Here is a 27,437-nt window from a genome sequence, read left to right as displayed (position 1 = left end):
AAATATTACATCGAAGTCATGATTGTTTATGGGTGAAAATGCGGAGGAAATCTGCTATATATATGCGTAGCTGCAGAAGTCCACTCTACACTTTTTGTCCAAGCACTATAAAAGCGTGTCTGATGAAGCTACGTTCTGTCACGTAAAACTGCGAGCGTTGTAACCTTTGTCAGGGCACAAGGGCTGTTTTTATTGTGTTTTGTGAGCAACGTTTGTTATCCCCTGTAGGAGACAGAGTGGCATACCACTTCACAGAAGTCCGGGAAAGACTAGCAGCAAGATGAATGTGCTTTAGTAGACTTCACAGCGCAGCAAGTATGTATTATGGTGAGATTATTTAGTGTGTGAGAATTTAAGAAATACCAGCAAATGGATGCCTCGGGAGAGCGCCTCAGATTATAAGAAAGGGGGTGGTGCAGGTCCTCTAGGGCATAGAAGGGGCAGCGGGGGAATCAAAGCTGGAACCGCGGCAGTCCATTGGTTGAGGCCGTCGAGGTCGGAGCGTATCGGGGCTTGTTCGCATACAACACGGGAATGTGGAAGCCACTGCAAGCCCCCCGATCCACAGACTTGTCCGGGTGTCAGTTTCTGTGTCCCCGTTGGACATTTGGAGTCCTGAAGGCGCCGCCAGAATATACTGAGTGAGGACACGTTGTTTGCAGTTAGTACTAGCGCACATTAACCAGCACCTTCACCGCAGTACATTGTTTATGCTTCGCAGCATGCTTCACGGTGAAGCCATTATGGAACTCCTCAGAGAATCTTGTCGGTACACCTTCGAGGAGCACCTTCAGTTTGAGGAGCCCTTTGTTTGAATTGGCCGTTTAACAACAGCAGGAACCCACAAAGTCACGTGTGCGTGTGTTTTATTGCGTCCTTTATCGAAGTCTGTACACAGAAGTAAAAAAAAAAGAACAAATGGTTCAGGCAACTCAAAACAAGAAACATAACAGCATGGCAGTAACAGGATATGAAAAAATGCATATAAAAACTAGGCTAAAACGTTTTTACGTCTAACGAAGCAAACATGTAACAAAATGAGTTATAAAAGAAAAGGAAAACCTAAGAGAAGACGCAGGGTTTGGGAAGGAGCGGGAAGGCGGAGGGGATATGGTTAGGGGCTCGGTTTTTCGAAGTTACACATTGGAGATTTGACACATGCTGTTAGTTTAAGTACACGTGAAAAACCTCATTATTATTTGTGTAACTTGACAGCGACATTGTTTGTGACACAATGGTTAGAACACGTACACGCGACGGAACGTTACAAAGGGTGCTCGCGACAGGTACAAGAGACAGTCTAACAGCGGACAACACACAACATTCATTTGTAGGTTAGTCGCACGCGCAACACTTAAAGACATTGACAAGATAACTTCTTGGACATAACGAAACAGTCGGTCACACCCAGCCCGAGAAAACTGCAGCGCGCCCAAGCATTCTCAACCAGCGAGATGTTCATTTACGGCATAAAAAGCTAGAACGCGTGTTAACTCAACCCGATGTGACGCACTTACGTTCATGCAACGTTCCCAAAATCAGTGCGTGAAAATTTTGAGCATGCTTTTGTCTCACACCATTCCCATTCAAGAGTGGAGATGTACTAACAGAAATGCTCATGCGATCTTAAAATAGCTATAAACTGTCTGCTATGAATACAGTGCCACCGTCTCTTAATACTATTTTTATTTGCATTTCTCCCGCATACTATAAAACCACTGCTTCCTATCTTCTCAAACTTACGCATGCATGAAAACGACTTCGTAGTGTATAGTTTGAAAACAAAAGGAAGGGGGGGGGGAACTATATACGAGAAGTCCTCGAACATATGACCTCACGATACCAATCGTTTAGTCAGCTGACAAGAGATTTTGACATAGCTTCAGGCTACAGTGTCAAAGAAGCACCGAAAGACCGGCCCTGCAATTCGCACATCAAGCGACTGCACAATCACGATGCAAGAAGAAAACGAGAACAGCTCGCATTACTGTCGGCACATAGCATTCATCTCGCACACAAGCACACAAAACAAATACTAAAAGAACATATCCGAGTGGACACGCTCTGCCGGAATAGCTGAAGCAGGTATTGTGCTTTCAGAAAGTGGCACAGGGGTCACGCGCTGCAACTTTCGGTGCAGCGCGTTTCGTAAGACGCATCATCGACGACATCCGGCGACATCAAACAGTCTACGATGATATTCCACAAGGAGGGGATCAAACGTAAACACCACAAAAGAAAACTTGAACAAACAAAGAAGTAGCGTTAGGTGCGTTTGTCAACGAAACGGGACAACAGCTTATAAACAACATCAACCTTACTCCGAGACAAGGTCACACAAAATCTAGCAATATGATCAACGTTGCTACAAGCATTCGGCGGATCTTGCAAAGGCCCTAACCGAAAAAAAGAACAGAAACATGCACGTTGTCTCTACTGACATTATAAACTGCCGTTAAAGAGTAGGTGGCTAAATGATGTGCTTCTATTGAGTCAGTAGATTTGTTGTGGTCACCCAAGCAAGCTTACCGCACATGTTTATGCGTGTTTAGCTTTGTTCGTAGGACTTCGTGAACAGTGGAGACGCCCGCTACTGCAACCTGTAGTTGTACTGATTGCGAAGCAATGCATCTATGACTGTTCACTGCAGCTCCATTGCAAAGGCGGACTCGCATTGTTTGTCAGACTTTGCGAAGCCACTTCGCGCTCCATGTCCAGACCAGTTGTCAGGCTCTGAAAAACTTTCGTTGCTCGAAAGCTGCACATATTGAGGCAGGTCTCCTTAATTGCTTGGTCTCTGGAGTGCGAGACACAGCACGGAAGCCCTGTAACGGGCACCGTCGATTAACAGATTTAGTCACTCGCGGAGTGGCTTCGACACTACTGACAAAGACTGAACAAGGACTGCCGAAGGAGCATGGACATGGAGGCACGGATGTTGGTGAGTGAGTTCATGTAATGCTTGGCACTCTGTGAGCACACTTTGCCTTATTCAAGAGCATCGTGCGGCAATCTTTTGCTAATATGCTACCTTCTACACGCACTTGTTGGAATTTCTTGCAGAAGCAGTAGGAGAAACACGGTCTTCTGGAAAAGGCCACGGATTCTCAATGAAAGGCACTTATCAGTGAGACGTATTCTTCACTTTAATTACCAGAATCGTAGAATTCCCGGTAAACTTGAGGCAAAGCATGTTAGTCAAGCAAAAGTTGATATACATGAGAGGGGTGTTATGAATGCCTAATGGAAATACTGGCGTCACAAGCGTCTAAAGCGGGTCACATAAAGTGTGGGCACGCTATATTATACAAGGAATGGACCAGTGAAAGCGCTGCGCGTTGGTATAGCACGCGTAAACCGCGTAGATCGCCGTCGACACTGACCAGTGTCGCCGGGAAGTCGCGGGTAACTGCCACCCGGACGACCGAAGCCCTGTGAGCACGGTATTCTTTCGCAGCTGGTTTCCCTTGAATGCGACATCTGAAAGTTCTCTTTCGGCTATGGCTAACGTTGACAACAGTGCAATCAATGACGACGTGCGACGTGAACGGAAGCTCACAGGGTTAGGCCGCCGGGGTGGCGGCTCCGTGGTTTCTTTGATGGCAGTGTCGCGAATTCTTAGAGGTAACCTGGTTCGTTTATCCACAAGGGCGGAAGCCCCGGACGCGATGACGACAGGCGGGAAGACAACAACTGTAGCAACAGCGACAACACTCAATGCTGCGTCACCTCCATAACGCTCACGCTGCGTGCCTTAAAGGCTCGTGATAAGCCTCGCGTTAGGCCTAATGCTAATTAAGGCCTCAGTGGGCGAATAAAATTGCTTTTGCATTGCAGTGAAAACAGGCACAAGGGCCACATGACCTCACGCGCCCGTTATGGTCGGTGTAAAATTAAGTATTGACTTTTCTGTTACTATGCATTACCGGCAGGCACTGTACAACAGTTGGCTAAAGGTCAATGTAAAAGTTCGTACGTTGTATATGCATATCCTATCTACTACAGGCACTCTATAGAAATTCCCTATAGACAAGGTATAGGCTTTATAGATATAAGCCATGAAGGCCCTCCTATTGAACAAAAAAACAAATACGTTTTGCGTGTCGAACTGTTGCCTTCCCATCTAGCGTCATCAATTCGGAAACCTCTAAGCTCGGCAGTGGGAAGCGGCATATAGCAGGGATCCTGTCAGCATTTTGGTCTCCTAGGGTTCGGTTTCTTCCTACTTCTTGGCGGCTGCGGCGGCAGCGCGACCGCTGAGCCTAGCGCCGTAACCCGGGTACAGGGACTGTCCCCTGGACACGTCATCGTCGGTGAGGAAAGGAGCGTCCTCGACGCCGATGTTGTCGTTGACGTAGAAGAAGTCCCGGGCGTTCTGGCACGGCACCGCCTCTTCCGGGAAGGAGCAGGTGAGCGTCAGCTGGTTGAACACGGTCTGGTTGCCGCAGAAGAAGCTCCAGTGGTACATCTGCGAGGAAAGGTGTGTCGTCGTCGAACGTTCGATCATCAAGGCTGGAGCGAGTGGCGTATACACACTTCTCCATGCTAAATACAGGCGCGCACGGAATAGCGCGAGCGATATTATCCTATTAACCGCACCGTTTAAAGGACATGCAGTGTAGGCAACTGGAAATAATCACATGGGGCACACTTCCATGGGGTGGAGGGAGGGGGGGTCTTGCTGCCGTCTAAGCGCATTCATATTGCCGCGCGCTGTACAGTTCGCGGACGAAACGAACAGCGCGTTGCAGCTACTTTACAAGGCAGGCATTTCCATTCGGTTTGGGCCCCGAATATAAGGGCACCGCCGCGCAGTGGTATGCAACAACCGCCCCCTCCAGCACCAATAAAAACTCGAAGTACATTTCGTCTAACCACAATGTGCTGCGCTATAGTTGACTTTTGGAGCAGATGTGCTTTACAGAGATAGTGTTATATATATATATATAAACAAAGCCCCAAATTTTCCTTACCCGTCCATCTTTGCTTGTATTGTGCTGCATGAGCGCCATACTACCTCCAGAGGCAGAAACGGTGCCTCCTACGGGCCTTTACTGCAATAGATACTTTGTTATACCAGTGGTACTGTACCAACTAGTCGAGCTTTCCTCCTTGCAGATACTTTCAGATTACTCCCAACATCGCTCTGCCAATGTACGTAGGCGAGAGCTCAGCCAGCGGAAGGCCTTTTCCGCCCCATTACCCCTCAATTGTTGTGCATTGTAAAGCTTCACTCTTTACGCATGCCATTCGCCGCACATGGCGTCCGCACGTACCTGCTCGCTGCCGTCGGCGAGCACTACTGGGTGGCAGATGTGGAAGATCTTGCACTCGTTGTCCGTGTCGGCGTAGTAGCCGTACCGCAGGCCCGCGCAGCTGAAGCTCGTCTGGTAGCTACCGACAATCAGCTCGGAGCCGTCTGGGAGCTCGTACGCGGCGCGCTTGGAGCGCTTGGGTGACTCCTTCTGCGCGCGCGCGAAACGAACACCCATGAGAATCGCGACGGCTGCTGAAGACAACAGCGAAAAAGAACCACAGTGCAAGGGCTTTTTATATATCAAACTGAAGCATCCCTTTTGCCTGATTCCCTAGACTAAAGACAGAGATGAAGACCCCAGCTGACGCATATATACAACACACGGGAAACATCGCTTGAAGGAACACATTCTCCAGAAATCAATGTCTCCCACTCTGGGTTCGGTGATTTTTATATCTGAAACTTTACATGTGTTTCAAGGACAAAAGTGATTTGAGTACACTAAACAGCACTACTGCGTACATTCATTCCGGTTTAAGGATGTGCTTGTTCATTGCTCTAATAACCATCACTTCGCGATTCTACCTCTCTCTCTCTCTCTCTTCTTTCCCTTATGTACTGACAAATTGAAAAAAAAGAAGAAAGAAAGAGAAACTATCGCGCTTCATTGTTGCTTGCAGCTTGCGGCCATTAGCGATGCTGGTTGCCAACGTCCGAAATTTCTACCCGTGAGGGAATAAACGAACACCAGCGTAATGGCGGCGATGGAAACGGGGATGTCCGATAACCCAACGAGCAAAGGCTTTGCTGAGAGGCTTGTTCACTTGCAGACGGCTCTAAAGCGTAGAACCTACGACAGCCTTGAAATCGCCCCAGGACACTGCGATTCTTGCGATCGCGGGCTCATTAATAGGAGCAGATAAGAACTTCTAGAAGCAGTATCCAGACTTTTCGCATGCCGACTGCGGCGCCCCCTATGTGTAGCAGGTAATGGCGGGCATCTTTATTGATCCTCCACCGGTTCGTCTTTGTAGTGCTGTCTGGTTTTCCATAAAATAAGGACGAATAAGAACTTTAATGACTGCGGGGCGCATTGAAAGCCACATTTTGCCACGCGCAATTGCTGTGCCGCAAGCGGGGACAGTGAAAGCCGGTCGGTGCCTCGATTAAGGCTCCATGATTCATGGCGAAACAAAGTCTCGTTAACTGGAGCGCATGCAAAGTATACTAAGAATGAAAGCGGTGACTTTTCCGATGCTATATCGCAGCAACTTCCTCAAGGAAGTACGAGATGCTCCTGCTGCTAAAGCATAGAAAAGTGCCCCGCGCTATATTTTCCCTCGTGGGAGACTTATAGACCCGCGTCCTCTTGCGGTCAGGCTAATAAGGCGAGTTTCATTTCTTGTTACGCTAATCGAACTGAGATGCATCGCACTTCCAGCTCCAGGACAAATGCAAATGAAGACGGAAGGAAGCACCGGCCTTATGAGTAGCTTAAGACAAAGTTATTCCATGATATGGTCGCACCGGGCCACGAGCCGTCCGGACAGCATCCGTCGTGTACATCAAGTCGAGGTCAGGAACGGCGCCCCGGGAAGCGCGCGGCATTGTGCTCTAATTAATTACGAGCCGATCGCGCCTCCTCTGTCCTTCGAGGCCGCTGACGCTTGGGAAGAGTTAGCGTGCCAGTTGGCGACCTCTGCGACACCAGTGGCGCCGGTGCTATTCTTCTTCCACGACCTCGACCCGTCGTTAGTGAGAGCCGCTGTGAAACGCCGCAGCCCGCAGGTCGTTACAGTTGGGTGCAGTGGCCGCGGAAGGCTAAGTAGTGCAATGGATCGCAGTGCCTCGCCTAACGTAAGGCCTGACCTAATGACCAAGACATCCTTCGATGGCCTGTCTGTCGCGTAGATCACGCGTAGCGAGCGGACGGCTGGAGGGACCCCAAGTTTCGACGAGGTGTAACGCAGGCATGTCGAACAAAGAAGTGGGCCGGGCGGCGCGGCGGAGTGATACAACGTTCGAGGCCGACGCGTTTTATAACTGGAAGGCGCCTGGCGCCGTGTTGCGTGCAGTTCCTGTGGGAGAGCAGTGGACGAGCCTATCCTTCACAATGGCTTCGCCGCGTCGACTACGCCGCATCTCCCGGGGCTAATTGTCCAATTACGCGACTCTAGCATTACGGAAGCAACCATCGCTGCTTGTTTGTTTGGTTTCTTTCTTCCTTTTCTTCTTTCTTTCTTTCTTTCTTTCGTTTCCACTGCGCGTGTGAGCGCAAAGGCTAGGCCGCGCGGCGTCTCGTCAAATCCCTAGATTGCTGGCGCGCAGAAAGGGATAGCGCCCGACGCGCTGCCTGGCGCAAGTGCACAGCCACTTAGTAGCGCGAAGGAAAGTGTGTACAGATGGCGCGCTTCGCGCACAATGGCCGGCCAGGCTCCGAGCGTGCGCATTCCTGCGGCAAACGGCGTGATTGCTTCGTGCTCTGGCCGTTCATTAAACCGAAGCCTACCGGCGTTTCCGCGTGCGCTCGACTCCCGGTCGTCCCCGCGCGCCTTCCGCAATTCGCAGCACCGGTTTCTGCGAAGCGAGAACCAAAGTTGCAGAAAGCCCTGTATACATAAGCTTCTCCTTCCCTGTGTTGTTTGGCACGCAGTCGCCACACACGTGCAAGCTATTTCAATGGCTAAGATCGACGATGCTAAATACAGTCAAAGCGTACGATTCTTTATTTCACTACAATGTTCCCGAAATTGCGGCCAGAATTAGTGGTTTCGCTTAACTTTCACCTGGGCTAAGCAATAGCCGCAGGGTTAACAAGGCGCGCGCATGAAAAGTGACCGGACGTACAGCTCTCGTCCTCTCACCTTTGTACATCTTTCTGACGCTACATGACTGCTAATTTAATCACCGGTTTCTTCGCGACATCTTTTTTTCTACTGTGGCTGAGCCCGAGCGAATTCGCGCAAGCTGATGCTGGGTTCTAAGGAAAACTTTACGAGCTCGCTCCAGGGGCTTCATTTCGCGTTAGTTTCAATTTCCCGCTGCGATTCAATTTCCCCCTTCACGTTGGGTTTCAAGCACGGGCGCAGTCGTGTCACAAAGCCATACACACGACGCCAACATGCCAACGGTTTGTACGGACCTCGCAGACTCTTCGATCATCATCGTCTCGAGTCTCGGCCGAACTCTGGCTCCCGGCCAGCGTGCGAAGCGCGCAGACGGCGGAAGCGACGACACAGCTTGTACGCTTGCTTGTACGGCTTCGTCAAGGTTGGCGCGGCCTCCGCTTTTTCTTTTCTTTTTTTTCCTTTTTTTTTTCCTCCTTGGCGTATCTCGGCGGCAGCTGCCAACTGGTTTTCTCGCCGCCGGTGTCCGCACTTTTCGAGCGATTTGTTTTGAGTATCGTGACACTCCTTTCTTTTCATACAAGTTTTTGGGGCTCGTATTTTGCTGCGGATCTCATTGCGCCAAGGATAGCGCTCTTTAGAACTAAAGTCTACGCTCGCTAAACACGATATAAAAGCCTTCCGAGACGTGGGCGACTGAACGAGGTTCCTCGTTGTGATCATCCCTCTGAAAGGGAAGTAAAGCGAGTTTCGCGGTTCGATGCGGAAAATCGCCCCCTCGATGTCTTCGCGTTTTTAGGAGCTGCGAAACCATGTCTGATACCGACGGTGACAGGGAGAGATTGGAAAAAGATGCTACCGTGTCGATGAAGCATTCCTATACGGGTGTATATGATACGAGGGAAAGGCATTCCCGTGCACGTGTGCGTATACTCTAAAGTCGACAGGCAACGCTTCCACGCGAGTATGTGTGAACCATTATGTGTCCCCGCGCTGAAATGATTAACTCTCTCTGAACAAAATGAAAGATTAGAGTAGAGGCGGTCTAATGCGTAGAGCAGCAACCTTGAAGTTTAGTGCGTCGGGCGGAGCGAAGGGTGTCCGGACTTGGCGATGATGTCATGGGATCGAAGGAAGCCGATCTCTTGGGGGCCTCTTCTCTCGCGAAGGCGGATGATGTTGTGGAACTTCACATCGCTGAGTTTAAAAGTGATTCGCACGTTGCGAAGGCCAACCTCATACAATAGCTGTGGAGGATGTAATTTAACCAATAGCGATTATTGGCCAGTCATTGTCTGGCACGCCTCATAGAGTCCCCAAGTTCCTTCATTATGGTTTGTATACAGCTGAGATGTTGAGGGCGTTTCACAGCACTTCTCTGTGGGATAGCTTTGCGTGCGATTTGCAGAAATGTCGGTCACGTGATCGAGGCACCTCTCAAGCACTATAGTGTTCAATTCTTTAAATTGAAATGAATTGAGTTTCACAATTTAAGAATTGCGTAATTACAAAATGCACGAGAAGGTTCTATCCTGCCTTGCGCAGTTTCGAGTTTGTACGCTTTCGTTATACATTATGCGATTGCGTGCGTTGTGTTCTTCGGCGCACATGCGAAGCACTGAAGCCCGAGGAACGAAATATTTCAATTCAGCACTCTTTTTGCATAACCAACCAGTTACATTTTGTTAAGCTGCGTGCTTCGTAACCCAAAAAACAATAAACTCACCTTTGGAATAGCTATCGCGACAGCTAGGCAGAGGGCACCTGTGAGGAAGAAAAAAAATTTTGTGGCAAACTGTGAAGAAACTCATGGCCATGTATGTAGACATATTTAACGCATGTACGAAAAATACCAGCTGAAATGAAAATGGCTTATTTTCTCTGACAAAACAAGGCGGTTTCCCCGACTCACCAGACGTTGGTCTTAGACAAAAACTACCGTGATTCTCAATACTTCCCGCAAAAAAGTTCCCCCAAGGGCGTATAATGTTACACGATGTTTTTTTTTTCCTTCTTATTCGTTTGTTCTTTCCTTTCCTTTTTTGTCTCTTGCTTTTCATAGTGATGTAATTTGTCCCGTGGCAGTTGTTGTCGCTTTTCGCCTTGCGCCCCGGAGCAGTCTACGTGACAAGAAATAACAATTGCGGAGATTAAGTGCATAGCGTCGAAGCGCATTCCACTCCCTCCGCCCGCCTCCTGCTTCTTTTTTCCGAGTTTGCTAGAAATGGATCTATCTGTAAGTACGTAGATACGTGTGTACTTGCGTCCGGAAGCCCGAAGGTTGCCTTTACACATGTTAAAAGTACGTGGTTTCTTAAGTCCGGACGTTAGTGAATTCCAAAAGCAGCAGAAAACTTGACGGACAACCTTGACAAATATGAGAACTCTTAGCAGATATACATGGCGGACAAATCGCCATATATCGAATGGAACTGGAATGACAAAGCTGGTCGCGATCAATTCCTTTAAGCGGCAGTTTTCCATTGATGAATATGCGCGTTATAATTTGCATTTGGGAAGATGTTGCGCACATGATATGTTGGCATGCTAATATGTGTGTTTATAGATGACGTCCCCGGAATATACTTGCGCGCATACATTTTTTTTTTTTTGTGACGTGCCTTTTGTATTCGATCCTGGCTGTCTGTGTACCGGATGCGAACAAGGGGGATACTTAATAGTTTTCCTTTTTCGCCAGAATGAACTCATCTGCAGAATATGCGCCGGGATAAGATTGCAGGCGTAAAATTACGGTCGCCCAGTTGCCACATCTAACGCGGCGAATTTCTCGTTGCTGGGTTGTGTTCGACATCGGCGATAATAATAAAAAAAAAACGGTAGCCAGCAGAATGCCGTTGCGTTCTTTGCAGGTTCTTAAGGTGAAGTGACGTTCAGATCCCGTTTGAAATACCCGCTTAAACAATTCAGTTTTCGCATAGATACTTCACATCCTGAAAGGCGACAAATGCGCTGAATGTCGATAAAATGCGACTCAATGCGAAACAGGCATCCGGTGTTAATGTCGTAGTAATTGAGTGCGCTGCTCATCACGGTTTCAAAGTGAGAGAAAAGGCACCTCGTTAGCGCTTCTTGCCGTACGCGTAATTAGTTTCTCCATAAAACATAGCTTATCTCAAAGAGTCTCGTCAAACATTATGTAACAGACACAAAGATAAGTACGGGAATGTCAACGTACCCCCAACGTAAATTTCTCGAGAGAGCGCGGGAACAACTTTAATAGATGGCTAAAGTTATCAGTGCTGTTTTTGAAAGCAGCTTTCTATTTCTGACGTCATTTCTCGCCCCCCTTGCCCACTCACTTATCTACCTCGTAGGCGTCCTTCCAAACTTCTCGGCTTCGACATTATCTACGACTGCGTCCTAATATGTTCGCTTATGATGGCCTTCTGCCCAAAGCACGTTTACGCTTCATGCGTTTCTCTCTAACGTGATTACATTTTTCTTATCACTACATTTAATAAACAGCCAAACCTTCGTCTTTACAGAAACGACAGCTGCTCAGCGCGCGTTGCGACCTTTCCTGCACCCGACGACGTTTTCCTTTTATTTTATTTTATTTTATTTTATTTTTATTTTTTCCCGTGGTTTCGAGACATGGCTCGCTCCGACGAGTGGGATTCACCATACACTAGGAGATAAAACGCGAGCACGGCGAAGGAGGAATAAATCAGACAGGCAATCAAGGGGAAAAACATTGACGCGAAAGCAAAGAGGCACTTATTTCTTTTTCACGTGAGGCTATAAAGCAGACTCATATCGCAATCAAACAGCGGGGCCAAGTGATGCGAGCCGACGTGTTTCAGCAATAGCTTATCGAACGAGGAGTGCCTGGGTCTGTCCACGCCAGATGCTATTCGCGGCATACAAATAACGGAGCCAAGTCATTAGCGACGAAGAGATGCCCACCCGCAGTCTTAAGGAGGAAGTCAGAGCATTAATATGAACAGCGCTCGCACACGCATAAACCTTTGCGCAATGAGAAATAACGGACGCATCCTCTCTTTCTCTCTCTCTCTCTCTCTCTCTCTCTCTCTCTCTCTCGTCCCTGGTGGTCAGTGAGCACATCGTATGTTGCGGCTTGACCGATCAGTGGGGCCACAGAGGCGGCGACGTTTTCCTTCCCGCTTGCACAATGAAGGAGCGTCCAACTTCGGCCTTGTCAGCGGTCGAAAACTTCCTGTGATGTGCTATAGAGCAATTCGACGTGGTTGTGTCGCGAACAGATTGCGTAGTGGAAATATTAGCGGAATTTTTTTTTTTCTCGCGCTTTGTCACAAATGCCATCTGCCCCGAGGAAAAAAGCACGGACGGTCACGTGATCATTGAGACCGTCGCGTGTGCTTTTGGCGCGCGGAGGCATGGGAGTTCGTCCTGCCAACGTCCGCCTATTTGCGATTAGAGATATTGGACCTCCGGAAATTACTAATTGCCTCGCGTCGCGTGGCGTTTACGTGTATCGTAACACGTTCCGTGACGTAACACCGCCGGCAACATTTGACATGCCATGCGCATGTATGCTATTCCGCCAACTAAACGAGCATCTTCACTTTTCGGAAAAGTTTACTCTTGTACTAAATTTAAACTTCAACTGCCCTCACTCCCTCGCACAAGGCTAAAAGCAAGGTACATGCGAATATTCAAGCAGAACAATCGCTCTGCTTCCACACTTTCCTGCCACGCAAACTGCGATCGCGGACACGCATCGATAACGAACAATAAGCGTAACGCTATTTCACAAACGTACGCGTGCGCCGTATTTCGGCGTCCATTCTCGGTACTTTGTATCGCTCCGACGCGTCGAATGCTACAGGAACTTAGATCTAAGTGGAGTGTGCCACGAACGTCTCAATTTCTTCAGTTGGGCCCTTCGACAATGCTGCAGCCCGATAGCAGTCTTAGCGCTCAAAACCTTTGGCCCTTTCAATTACGGTCTGCTCGCTGCGTTCGGACAAACACCGAGGACCAACACAAACGCGTGCGGCGAGCTTCGATTCCATCGCGTTCGTCAATGTCGGTATCGTCCTTCAGGAGAGAGAGATAGAGATTTTGGCTGGGGGGTGAAAGGTGGAGCTAAGTGCAGCGTGATAACTCTCTCTTAATAGAGCACACCCCAAAAGGCACGCGGAGAAAGTAGGAGGAGGTGGAAAGGATAAAGGGAGGTGGTTTAGAGACTCGCATTCTTTCCGCCAACCTCCAGTCGCAGTGACGACATTCCGGCGCGAACTAGTCCTAAGCTCGCGCTGACACACACACACACACACACTCGCGCGTGCGCGTACAATCTCACTGTCGCAGTGCCGGCACTGGCGCCATCCTCGCCAGCCGACGACCAGAGAGTGCAGTCCTCGAAAAACTAATTGCGTCGCTCCGGGCCACTCTATCCGCTGGCCCACCGGTTCGCCCGCTCCATTGTCTACGACCTTATAACTGTCCTTCCGCCCCCCTTCGCCTTCTCTCAACGATCCCGCAGTACACGGCTGTTCACTTCGCGATGGCGTTCTTTCTTTCTCCTTTCGCCTTGCATTATCCTTTTAGTCAAACTGACCCTCCGCACCGCAGTCTGCGGGCCTGGTATCATCAACTTCGAGACAGGCACCAGTCTTCGCCGTGACCACCCCCCTTCATTCAACTTCCGTTTAACCTGCTGCCTTCCGCACGCAGAAAATGGGCTCTGTGCGTGCGTGTACGCGTGGGGTCATTACAGGAGGCGAATTGCCGGCGCCCTGCGGAATACGTGGTCCTGCGCTCGAGGTCCCGCTCGGGATGTGTCCTGACCTGGTCGGGGATTTCTTGAGCCCACCGCGCGGCCGTGCGGAGCGCGAATCTGTGGAGCGGGTCTACGTTTTGTCGCCGTGACATTTCCTTCCGCACACGCGTCCCTCTCGGTCACAGAGCGCCCCAAGCTGTGAATAAGTTACAGCGCATTTCGCACGCAACGGAGATCTCGTATGGCGCTGGAGAAACAGAGCTTGGTTCGTTACAGGCATAGGTAACCGTACAGTATAGAGATGGAAGTTCTTAGGGACGAATAGCAAGCAAAATGCTGGACTGCAACAGACGTCGTGGAATCTGATTACCCTGAGCGGGCTAGACTCTTGGTCACCTGCTTGGTCGTTGCAAAGGGCATGCTAACACAAATAATAATAATAATAATAATAATAATAATAATAATAATAATAATAATAATCAGATAGCATTGACATCAGCTGTGAACGCGAGGGTTATCTCGAAGAAAGAATTGCCTTTATCCTTGCACCGCAAGCTGTTTAATCCAGTAAATCACGGTACCGAGGTCTATGGGTAGTGGCACCACTGACATCCACTTGATTAAGGCACTTGCTGCTTGTTTCGACGGCAAATATAAGGCACATAAGGCGCATTAGATTGCGAGAACTTTTAAACCATTCGCTGCAACACCGACCTCCACTCGGAATGCAACGTCGCGAACGATCTCTTCTGTGGCGGTTGTGGCCGGGATGTTGACTTCGCCAGAGCCTTTCCGCCACTAACCGCGCGAACCCAGACATTTGGTCTCTTGACTGTCAAAGGCGCGAAAAATGCAAAAGAATTAGGGCAGTGATTACAGCAATGTGACTTCCTTGCTTACGCTCACAGAATGGTCAAGTTGCTGTATTATAAACAAACGCGAATTATGAAATTAACGTACAAAGGCCTTGCATTCATGTAGCCCATAAATTGTGAAATTCTTCTAACGCCCACAAACCTTCGATTTAACCGGACGGTGCTAAAGGGCGAATATAGCTATTTAATCTTGTCTGACGCCCCTGCTTGATCGGAATCGTACAGCTATCTGCCTAACAGAGTAGTGCGACTAGGAGCTTAGATTCTGTCGGAATGTAATGTTACAGCAGATTGAATTGATTAATATAAAAGAAAGGAAAAAGAGACAACAATGTCCTCCCGTCCAATTTTCGTCTGCTAGATGTTATTTGACTGTGCTTTGAAGCGTAATCTTTTAAGGACGCACAGGCAAATCGCTGGACCCTTGAACACCAATTTTGAAACGAATTTGACACATAGGCGATTGTTTTTTCGTGGTTGCGAGCAGACACGCTAGCTCCTTTAACAACACTCAGATCAGATATGGAGAGAATGTACGCGAGGAAAGACAAACAGAACGATCTGTTTTCTGCTACCTCGACTGGCAGACAACAGGTATTGGACGTAGTTGTCTAGTACAAGTAATGCGAACGCCTCAGCTTCAGTCTTCAGTACTTATATTCAAAGATATTAGCTTTGGCACAGTCATAAGAAGGCTTTAATGTAACCATAATGTGTGTCTCAACGTGCGACTCAATGAGCAAAATAAGGACGCTCTTTTTTCGCCAGCGATCAGTCCCAAAAAGCGCTCCAAATTGGCCTGGTTCACGTATTTGTTTTTGTTTTTTTCAAAAGACAAACGGTATCTCGAATCTCATGCCACTTAAATGTTCTCAAACCCAGACGAAGCTTACCAAAGGCGATCAGAGTGGTCTTCATCTTGGCGTTGCGGTTGATTATTTGAACGATGGTTCAGGTAGTTAAATCCCTTCGGTTATTTCCTCTCTTCGGGCGGAGTGCGTGAATCTGTAAATAGAAAAAGAAGAAGCGAGATACAAAAAGGTCGTATGAGAGTTGTCTATACGGGGACAACCGTATGGGCTAATGCGAGGTGCCGTAGCTTATGTATACGGCTTTCGCTATATATCTCCGGCTCTGTTGCACTAAAAAAGTGCGGCATTCACAAAGCTGTAAGGACGGTATAAGGCCACGTACAAGCTGGGGCGTCGCTCCGCATCGCCTGCATGGAGCGAAATCCCACCCGGGCCACAAACGTCAGTTAATTGTGCGACCACCAGACTCTGTGGCACGTATGTATGTATGCATGCTGGGAGCAAAGCATCCGCCCTCTGTAGCAGGTGCTGAGGTTTTCGGGTTAGTCGCGACAGCGATCTGTGGATACTTGAGCGACGGCGTCTTGGACTTCCCTCCACTGCATGGTTTTGTTAAGACTCAGCGCCTAGACGGAAGCTCCGGCGAAAGCGAAGAGAGACCGATCACTGCTTACTCGAAGAACGATCGTGGTGGCTCCTTGAAGAGACCAATAATCTGAAACAACCTTTTTAGATAAGTGGCGATAAGTCAGCGAAAAATCAGGAGGGAGGGTCTTCGTTGCGGGAGTCTTATTGAAGTCGTGCAGGGAAGCTCAGCGCACGGGAATCTATATCGAGCAGAGGTCAAGGTTCCTATAAGCTACAGAGAAATGTGGGCGCAAGCGGATGTCTCGGAGCAACGGTGGAATGTCGGAACACTCTCGGACGGATCTTGCAATATCCGACTTTAATCCGCTTTGTTCGCTTCCTCGACGAGCTGACCGAGACACGGCTTCTAAGAATTTTCTATTTCCAGATCGGGGTCCTTTGAATTCGCGCGCAGGGAGGAAGCGAAGGCAGAATACGCACGCATCGCTTCGCGCGGTTGGAAACCGCCCTGTTCGGTCGGTTGCTCTAGAAACTGATTCTATGCAGGAAATTGACAGCTTGTCTATTAGGTTCCTGGCACTCTCCATCAGTTCCACGTCAAGTACTTTATTACTTTTGTTTTTTTTTATCAATTGACTGTCTCTCAAAATTGTAGCAATTATTGGGATTCTAATGTACACTTTACATAAAAAGCCAGCAGTGAAGTTAAGACGACTGATATATTTGAACTGGTTTGAGTCGAAAGTGAAATCAAGTCATGAAGTAGCGTTAGTTGAGTTTTTTTTTCTTTCCTTTTTTAACTTTCTCCGGTCCTCTATCTTTTTCTAGAGCCTTTCTCTCCCCTTTCCCTCTTCCTTGCAGGATAGCAGCTGGGCGGAAGAGTACTTTCACACCGGCAAACATCTCTGCTTCTAAATAAAGGGCTCTCTCTATCGCTATCTGTCCTTTCAAATATCATTTGAGAGTTCCAAGGTGCAGGCAAACCAAAGTAGTCGGCCTTAAAACCTTACTACGCGCTGGGCGATGAGGTTATGTAGTGATAAATGATGACGAAGGGAAAGGATGAAGCGAATACGTAGGCACTGTTCCGTCAACTACTAAAGCGGACGCGAAATCACCATTTTCTGAAGGTGCTGACAAGAAGGGCTCAGCAACAATTTTTTGCCGTTATAGGTGTATTCAACGCGCCTCATCATGCCCCATTTTTTCCTGTAGAGATGATACGTTAAGTCGTTTTGAATACCAGTGAAGCGTTCCCTTTCGCAGTGGGACATGCCACGACGGCCTTACTAGAGTTAGTACTTCAGTAGCGCAAAGTAAGTACTTTATTAAGGTACTAAATAGATATTTTGGTAAACACTTGGGTATAACTGTCTTTTTTGGCAGGGGACTGAGTTAGGTACCAAAGTAAAGCAAGTCTACAAGTAGCCTTCTATGAAGGCGAAATGCAAAAACATCCGAGTACCATGCATTGCATGGGAGCACTTCAAAGAACCCCAGGTGGTCGAAATTTATCCGGAGACCTTCCCCCCAACCCCCTTCCCCTGATACTGCCTATCTCATAATCATCTCTTGGTTTTGGCATGTGCAACGCTAGAATTCATTTGTGAGCGTGTGCATGTGTGTCTTGTTTTTTAAGTAAGCGTAGTGTTCACAGGTCGCGACATTTGAGCATTTGTTCTGCACTACTTCTCTTGCATCTTAAGTAGCCCACAAACTGGGGCGCCAATAATCCGTCACTGGAAAGCGCGCCACTCGACGGCAGCATCTTTAATCGAAAAGACTGCTCCGCAACGGTGGCACGAACGTTGCAGAGGTCGTCGAGGAGGCAACATTGCCGAAGCACGACGCACATCCGCCAGGCGCCTCAGAGAGAAAGAAGGCCTCAGGCGCCTAACAGAGAAAGGAACAGCAACGCGGTTTGAGCGAGGGAAGTTTCCAGCCAGCTTCCGGCGCCGGCTGTGGTCGGTGTATACGCTGGGCAGAAACGCCCCCCAGTAAGCAGCAGCCTACGCATCGTTTATATGACCGTGCGGCCACGGCAAATAGCCCTGTCGTTCAGACAATGCCTGCGGAAACGCTTTAGCGGAGCGGGATGCGGCGTATCTGTGCCCTACGTGCTGCCAAGCCGGAAAGAATGGATTTACGAGCGTTATTTAAGGAAAGTTCCATGCTTTGGTTGTTGCTTCTTATTATTTTTTTTTAAATCTCCTAACACGCGTTCACACTGAATCGAAGAGCGCGCGTCGTTTCGAGGTCGTCAAAGTGACAGGTAGTAGTCGCGGCGTTTGTTTTTGCCTCCCCACCTGCTGAAAAGCCCGTTTCGAATCTGACTGCATCGAAGAAGGGAATTAGCTCGTCAGATTGTGCGCCTTGTATGCTCTAAGCGACTGTGTCAACGCGCGCTGTTTCGAACAAAAGGTAAGCGACGTGCTGACATGCCCTGCAACAGGCTACTCCGGTTTTATCATCGCGCAGGCGTCGTGTTGAAAAAAAAACAAGAAAAAGAAACAGCGGTGCCGAGTTCATCAGAAACCGGAAGACGTTGTGAACGTCAGCGTTTCTGAAAACCGTGAGAGTTAAGGCCTATTAGAAGGCGTGTATAAATGAACAGCTCTTTCCAAAGGAGGGGATATAATACATCCGCATGCTTGCTAACCTCCTTGCGTATGACAACAAGGAAGCTACTTCAGAGAGGAAGTTTACTCGGTCGAACATGCTTGTGGGTCACGCGCAGTGCCTGTAACCGCTCGGACATGGAAAACTTCGACGCTCAAGAGTATAAACAGCGGCTGGGATTCGCGGAGTGTGGCGCACATGTCGCTGGTTATCTAACAAGGCACGTTTTGTTTGTCTCAGTCAATATTCTTATATAACAGCAGAAGTGCTGAACTTAAGAAACCGTAGGAGACCAAAAGATGTATCTGTCGACGAAAAAAAGATGTTTTTCTCAAGGCAGGTGTCAAGGTATACACGCTTGCGCAAGGCTTTAAATAGGGCCTTCTTCCGCTAAGAGGTGGGTCTGTGTAAAGTCCTACCAAGGATAGTAACTTTTGTTGCCTCGACACTGGCACATCCTATTGCCGAACCCTCGGCACCACAGTGGGGTGCCCCCTTATCCTGATCTCTGATAGTTCCTTTAGTCTTTAACTTCCAAATACGGGAGAGGCAGGCCTCCAACTGACAAGTGGGTGTTCACCAATTAAAGATGGGCACGAATGGTTTCCTGAGAGACAGCTTCGTCGGCAACGAGCGAGACGCTAATAGTGGACTAGTAGGTAAGCCTTCCCTTTAATCTTAGGAGAGCTACGTTTAAGGAAGCATGAGGAATCCCGCAGAATCCTCCGGGCATTCTTGTGAATGTGCCAAATACTTATCTTTGGATGATTCATACAAGACATAATTTCAATTACAATCACATTTAAGGCCTATACTATCGTCACCCATTCCCCAGTTGCAGTGACGCTGCAAATCCAGTGAAGTGACATCCGATACCCTTGTTTACGTTAATGAAGAAAGAAACGCTTACGGACTACCTTTCGGCTATGGTTTAAACGCTACAGAACGAACGTGTTAAGCGCTGTATGAACAGTAAATTATTTCATCGCAATCTATACATTACCGTTGGACGGAACTGGTGATAATGGTTACCTTTGCGCGAAAGCGGCATATTCCCCTCACAAGCTACAGCGTGTCCTAGAACCTGTCAAGTGTCCTTGCTAAGAAACTGGCAACGATCTAAGATTAATTTCGTTCGACGCTTGCAAGGAAAGTATAGTTACCCGCTAAAGGTGTATTATCGCTGACAAGAAACCCTAAAATCAGCCAGACCTAGCGAAAATTCTGTTAAAATGATGTTATCTATGTGATAAGAATTCTGTCCATGGCGGTCGGTGTCAGGCACGACCAATATACCAGGGCGTACAGGCTCGTTTACGTGCCCGGAAATTTCGAAATATCCTCAAGGACCCTCTCGTATACACCTGTTCTTCATTCAATGTGCTCGTTTGCCACTAAAGCCACGTTCGTTGATTGGCACTAATTACTTTACGCCGCTGCTTCAATAATTGGGAAAGAAAACTCGAGATGAGCTCGAGCGTGAACACCTGTCGTAAAGCACCTGCCGAAGCCAGAAACGACAACGCGTGAATTACAAAAAAAAAGGTTATGTAATCTGAACTCATGCTTGTCTTGAAAAGCCGTTCAGCAAGTAACGCTGTCGCTTCCTGGATGCTTCCCAACAGGACTTGTCGTTGGCGAGTCCTTTGAGCCCACGCTTCCGACATACATGGTACGAAAAATAGAATGGGACGCGTCGGGTTGCCCTGACAGTGCGCAAGACACGGTCGGAAACAAAGCACGTCACCATCGCTCTTGAGAACCGAGCAGCCTGCGAAAGGAGTCGTCAATCAAGCGGTGCGAGAGACGCACCCGCGCCGTGTTTAAATATAAGCGCAGCGCGAAGAGCTGGCGTATTCATTCTCACCCGGCTGCACGGCGCCGACCGCTTTTTTTTTCTGATATACGCTTCGCTTCGATGAGTGGTTCACTGCGCCACACTGCTCACGGCAGCCTGAATAGGCGTAACCGCTGTAAAGCTTTCTGGTATGAACCTGAACAGAGTCATCCCGTTGCGAGCGTATCCCACGAGAACCTCCCCTGGGGCCCTATTTTGTAACGATCCATTTGAAGTTATCTCTCACGCGAAGTGGATTATAATGTAGGCAATTGCAATCGCCCGGTGGCATCCTAGCCAGTGAAGAAGGGCAAGAGTAATGGAAAGTAAAACGAATCGTTACAAGACGCGGCTCCAGGGGCAGCATTTGGTAAAGATCCATGTATTTCTTTATGCATTCCTTATGACTTTTCGCACCAAATAGCTGAGCCAGGCCATAACAACAAAGCTAGGCGAAGTCCTGCGCAAACCATTAAGGAAGAGTGAAAAGACTGGATCGTTACAATATACGGACACTGGTCGTCCTAGACAGTGACCAAGGGCAAAAGGAATGGAAAGTAAAATCGTTACAAGATGCGGCTCCAGTGGCAGTATTTTGTAAAGATCCACGTATTTGTCTACGGATTTCTTGTGACATATCGCACCAAATAGCTGAGCCGGGCAAGAACAACAAAGCTACGCGAAGTCTTGGTCAAACCATTGAGGAAAAATGAAAAGACTGGATCGTTACAAAAATACGGACACTGGTTGATCTCAACTGTCGTAAGGCGGCGTCAATATCAACACTGTTTGCGTCCACGTTTTGGTTTTGCGAAGAGAAAAAAGAGAGGAGGCCGTAACTGGACAATGCCCTCTACGGCCACAACAAAACTATGTTTTTTCTCACATGGGGCGAACACCTAGCGTCGTGCTTTGTAACAGTCCAGTTTATTCGCCATTCTTTATCTCTTCCAACGCACCAGTTTCCTATCGAGGCGATAATTGCATACGCGCCAATGTAGAGCCACGAGCAATAAGTTTGGAAACCACAGATGCCAGCAAAACAAAAAAAATTTTAGCCTATAGGCATGCAGCATTAAATGAAGTGGGACATCCTACGCAGTGCCCGTGTTCGACCAAGTCAATGTAGTGTAACAATCGTACGTTCTACAGCTGTGGGAAAATAGGTTTTTGATTTTATTGTGCGTGTATATATAATTGGGCAGAAAAAGAGCAGACCACTGTGTTACCACGTGCTCCTCTCTGTTCGCTGCCGTCCTTGACAAGTAATTTTGGAAGATTTGACTTTGTATACTAAGCTTCCTCCCCCAAAAGATTCGCGCCTTTAAGCTGAGCCTATTTTTTCGCCTTTTATTTTGTCTGCGTTCTTGCGTTTTCTTCTTTCTTTTCTTTTTGCTTTTACGGAACATAACAGCAGCACCCCCACACCTTCGTGACCGCACTGTATGCTGTGCGTGTGTTTACTGCAAATTATATATTACCGTACCTCCAGAGCAAAAAGATGCATTGCAGTCACTACACAATAGTTGTGTACGCCATTCTGTCCAGTTGCAGCAACACGGCAGTGATATATACATATATATATATATATATATATATATATATATATATATATATATATATATATATATATATATATATATATATATATATATATATATATATATATATATATATATATATATCCTTCGATCATGCATCTATCTTAACGCTTGATTCGTCATAGCGTCTCTCAAACACTTTCCTTAGTTCGCATCTCACACCCTGCCACCAGGACGAACGTGTACTACTGCGGGAATCTTCCGGGTAGCATTCAATGCCACCACGTCCATCATTTCGATCGCTGGATTTCACGTGACGGCCTCGCTTTTTTTTTTCTCGGCGACAATGACGAAGCCGAATCTCTCGCATGGCACCCGATCGAAGGAAGAGCTGCAGGGCGGAGGCGAGCGACCAAAGCTGAACCGGACGCACCATGCCCTACCGCCCCCGTGCCCACTCGTCGCTCCTCGGAATTCGTGAGCGAGACGGGCGCTCGTCCGCACCGGTCGTTCCAGGCGCAACGACGGTCCACTTCCTTGTTGTTTCACCGCGGCGCAAAGCGACGCAGCTTCTTCGCGATCGGCTCTCCTCGTGAATGGGGCTTCTCTGCTATATTCATTTCTATTTTTTTTTCTTCTCATTTTCTATTCGGTCATAGGGGAGGTACCGTGCTTCATCCCTTCCCCGGGTGCAATGGACGTTTGTTCCTTTCAGCGGCGTCTCACCCGGGGCCGTGCCGCGAATTCCAATGCGACGGGTGGTCGTCCTGTCTTTAGATTTGATACAGCTGGCTACTTGTATACGTATTCCCGATGGCTGTATTACGGCGCGGTGGCGCAGCTGACGGAACCACTTTGAATCATGGCCCGAGCGCCTAATAGCAAGGACTGGTTGAACATCGGGATCGGGGTGAGGAGGGCGGGGTGGGCGGGAGGGTGGTTGGATCGAGAGTGAGCAAGCTGTGTGGTCTGTGCGCGTCGTAACGCCATCCGGTGGAGGGTCTTCAGCTACGATGCTATACTGACCGCGTCCCTTCCGGAGTCACAGAGGTCGCGCACGAGGGGCGGTCACCTGAAGGCGCCCGCGCGAGCGGTCAGTGGAATTCGTAAGCTCGGGCTTCGAATTCGAGAGTGAGGTCGGCGCGCGCTAATAGCATTAGCACGGTTCTTCCGGCATTGTTTTCAGCTGACACGACCGTGTTCGGTGCACGGGGCAGAGGTATAGGTTGCAAAATGGCGGGTCAGTGACCTGCTGTACATCGTATCCCACCACCCAACCTATTTTTTCGCATGTGGCCCTCGCATTTGCAGTACCGGTAGGTGAACGATATTCTGAAAAGCGCGAGCTAGTTCCTTTAGACGTTTTCTGGTACCAATATAAAAAAGATGCAGTAATCTACTCCTTCCCTATGTGTGTTGAATTAACAATAAGTGCTTTAAAGCCTTATTCCTTTTCTTACTTGAAGCGGCAGTGACCTAGGTGACGCACACTTCACCGCCCCTTAGTTGAAGGCCGATGCAGTGCTCTGTGACGCAACGGAAAGTTGCCCGTTTAACTACGGGTGAAGTTTCCGTAGTACGTTGGTGATCAAGATTGCATGGAATCCTTTTACTGGAGTATGCGCAGGATACACACTGTCATGCCCTTCAGTGTAAATCACTTTTGCATTTCCGTTAAGGCGACAGCTACAGGTGATCGAAAAAAAGAAAGAACAGGTACGAGGTGAAGTACTGTTCGCCATCACTTTTCGGAATCTGCCAATTTCGAAGCTGATAAGAACTTGATCGGCTTATTATCTAAAAGAAAAAAAAAACGTGAAGAGTCGGCTTTCGTACGCTAGCTTCAATCCTGAGTTAACGCCTGCACAGTAAGCCGCCACGTTGGCTAAACATAGCCGAGTTTGACAACAGCAACATTATTAAAGAAAACTATCCAACGTTAAGTTCCTCTCTAAATTTTGCGACAAGCTTGACTGTTCATTAGAATAATGCAGACTCATGTCGGTGCTACTGCTGCATTCTGAACGACATTATATGAGGCTGAAAGAAAGACACTACTGTTTACTGTTTTCTCTCTTCGGTCGTCCTGTTTTGTCGGAAACGTTCTCTGATAACCAAGCAATGAACTAGAGGTTACAAGGGAATTCAGGTTCACATGTAGATAGATAGATAGATAGATAGATAGATAGATAGATAGATAGATAGATAGATAGATAGATAGATAGATAGATAGATAGATAGATAGATAGATAGATAGATAGATAGATAGATAGATGAGAGGGCGAGGGAAAATTGAAGTGGAGGCAAAGAGCAGGGGGAGAAGGAAACAAGGGAAATTAAGGAGGAGGGGCGTCCGGTTGAGGGAGCATCCAGCCGGGGGAAGGGAAAGGGGACTGGGAGTAGGCATAACGGAGCAGGACGTGGCTTCAACACAGTTTTGCATTAGGAAGCAAAACAAAATGAAGATAGACATAGAAAATAATATGGTGAGCTCTGTCGATATTCCTAGAGTTGAATTGATAGCACAAAGTGGGTGACTGTTCGTACATGACTGGCGAAGTGGGCATTGTGACACCATTCGTTCTGTCTTCCGTATCACAACGGTGTCTTTCGTGGGAGCTGGTTAGTTGGTAGTTATGAGCGTATGATAAGCTTTCAGCAGATTCGTGCGACAGGATGCCCCAAAACATGTATAACTTAGCCCCACTCTGCCGCATCATATATGTGTACACGTTTCGCTGTGCACAGAACACAGTTAACAGCCAGTGATGGTGGGTCTCTTGCTTTTGGAATCAGCCGGTATTCTATCATAACAGCAGCCGGTCGTTCAAAAGGTTTAACACACCTGGTAAGTACTATTTCTGCTCATTAAACAAGGACCATGGTAAAGACCATAGTCGATAGTTGGACCACGCGACCCATGTCATTGTAGACAGTGCTAAGCGGAAATGTCCAAAAGGCCGGTACCGCGAAAAATAAAGAACACCACAAAAAAAATGATACATCCATTGTGGCTTAGGAGCGCAATCTAGACATTTAGCTTCAACTTATCTATCGGAAACAACGAAGTAGAGCAGGCGCGAAAAGTTTACCGACAGCGGCATCTGAGAAAATGTGCGATTTGCGAGCAGTTTGTGGCTGTAGCCGGTAAAACAATGCAACACTTCGCTATTCGCACGGATGTGCTAGCAAAGACTGGAAATACAAATGCAAGGCAGCATGTAGAGGCTGCGGAAATATGATTTTTTTTTCCTCAGATCCCGCGGCCCGCAATCTTTTGACTCCTTCACATCCCGAGACTGCTCGCGTTGGGTATATGATTAAGTTCGGCATTTTACGAGGCAACCGTACCCAGTGCGCACGTGTTCGACAATTAGTGCAGACATTGAATACCTCTGCTATCATTGCGCCAGGCGTTGTTGTAGTACAGTAATGAGCGCGTACTGCCTGTGGCAGTAAGCTCTGTCGTAGAACACCCTATACGCTCAGACAGCAGATGGTACTCGTGTAAATGCGTGGACGTTGTCGCTTAACCATTTACCTATATCTTACACTGAAATGACACTTCTTGCAATGCAAAACGCCTGGAGGTTTTTTTATGAAGCCACCCCCCTTGATATATTATTTCCGGCCCTATACTAACGGTACTTTCAATTTACCTGGCAGAGCAGAAGGAAACGCGCGCAATGTACTATGCGTACTCCCGGCTATGCAGGGGGAACCAGTGCAGAGAAGATTATTAGCAATAATGCCAATTCTCGAAGATGACTAATCAATGACTATTCGAACACCCGCAATAGCCCACGATAAGAGAGAGAGAGAGAGCAAATGATAAAGGAAAGATAGGGAGGTTAACCAGGACTGAGATAACGTTTCGCCACGCCTGCTCACCTACTAATCTTGCTGGCTTCCCACCTCTGCCTTACGAACTTCAAGCATTAGGGAAACTCATAGCTGTTCCGCACATATTTCTTGAATGCGCTGCATGGCACGTTGAACCCAATAATCAAAGATACCAAATTATTGTAGCTTCACATACGAGCGATTAGCCTAATGATTAAAGGAATTCCGGGGGCACGCAGTACTTTTTAACTGGCATGGTTATTAGTAAACTATGTCCGACAATCAACTGCTTTTGTTGAGGATAAAACGTAATAATTAATCAAAGAGACCTTCCCAGCTAACTACGATACGCGGGCCATTTGGGTTGCCGGCCGGAAAAAAAAAATAAAGGAACACTACTTCATTGGCCCTCAACATTGTCACTGGAAAAGAAGCGCGTCATCGCAACTCAACTACATCGACTGTATTTACCAGCGCTTTGGATGATGTCATATGATATTTATACGCGATGCTCGTTATCTAAGGGGGCCTCCTGTTAAACCCATTTAAGCGCAATAACCATCAAAACATCTGATTTCGAACGAGCTTACACATTTGTTAATTGCTATTAAGTGAAGAAAAAAATGGGAAGGCGGACCTCCTTAGGGTCGGCTATCAGAAAAGCTACACCTCTCTCCATCGGCTCCAGCGTTACTCACGGATACTTGACAAAGATGGGGAATGCCGATGGGCCTTGCCGACTGGTAAGGTCTCGCTCTCGAACCACTGCGATCTGACGCGTCCCGGTGCTCACAATGGCCAGAAAAAAAAAAAAAAGATGACCGCGCGGAAGGTGTATAAGCCACAACAACGTAGTCGGTCCGCACCTTTTGCCTTTTCTTTCCCTCGTCTTTCACCGACGTCTTCGGAAGTCGCACCAACAAAACGTCCGCTGTTCGAGTGCCGGGTGTATGTCGACGGGACGCTTCCGTTCGGATGCAAACACCACCACAATAGACTCGCGACGTGGGCTATGGGGCTTAGCAGGGGTTTGTGCAAGGAACAGGTAGACCTCCGGTGTGGGGGACGGGACTTTCACTGGACACTCTGCGTTGAGCGACAGCGGCGTCGGCGGGCGCCTTTTATACGGCCGCGCCATCGTGACTGCGTCGCGTGCTCTCTGATCGGGAGAGGAGGAATCGGAGAAGAAGACGAGGAGGAGGAGTACGAGGATGCGCGCAGCTTCTTCGTGCCTTTGTCGTCGTCGTCGTCGTCGTCGTTCGAGGCGTGTGTACGCCGCCTCCTCCTCTTCCTCCGTTTCGCTTTCTCCTTCCTCTGAGGTTGACGCTACGCTCTCTCTCTCTCTCTCTGCTACTTCTCTCTCTCTCATTCCTCGTTGTTCACTTTCTCCGCGATCTCGTCTCGCCGCCAGACCCCTCACTCGGCCACCCGGCGCCGTCTTCCTTCCGACTTTCACCTTTAGAGGTCGAGGTTTTTTTGTTCGGTTTTTAT

At 48.2% G+C, this 27,437-nt stretch overlaps 1 protein-coding gene and 1 long non-coding RNA gene across 2 annotated transcripts; both read right to left on the bottom strand.

The window, feature by feature from the left end:
• Positions 1-849: 849 nt before the first annotated feature.
• Positions 850-5,492, bottom strand: LOC142588751 (uncharacterized). Its single transcript, XM_075700570.1, has 2 exons — positions 5,277-5,492; positions 850-4,468 (listed from the first exon to the last, which is right to left on the bottom strand). The coding sequence occupies exons 1-2, from the start codon at positions 5,490-5,492 to the stop codon at positions 4,223-4,225; spliced, it is 462 nt and encodes a 153-aa protein (XP_075556685.1). The 3' UTR covers positions 850-4,222.
• Positions 5,493-9,801: 4,309 nt separating this feature from the next.
• LOC142587695 (uncharacterized) lies at positions 9,802-27,070 on the bottom strand. The gene is made up of 3 exons (XR_012829610.1): positions 26,813-27,070; positions 15,600-15,711; positions 9,802-9,867 (listed from the first exon to the last, which is right to left on the bottom strand). It is a non-coding gene; the product is annotated as an uncharacterized LOC142587695 (long non-coding RNA).
• Positions 27,071-27,437: the final 367 nt, after the last annotated feature.

This window comes from Dermacentor variabilis, chromosome 7 (genome assembly GCF_050947875.1).
Source record: "Dermacentor variabilis isolate Ectoservices chromosome 7, ASM5094787v1, whole genome shotgun sequence".
Taxonomy (NCBI): domain Eukaryota; kingdom Metazoa; phylum Arthropoda; class Arachnida; order Ixodida; family Ixodidae; genus Dermacentor; species Dermacentor variabilis.
Note: the sequence above shows the minus strand (reverse complement) of the source record. Positions and strands in the feature narration are given on the sequence as shown.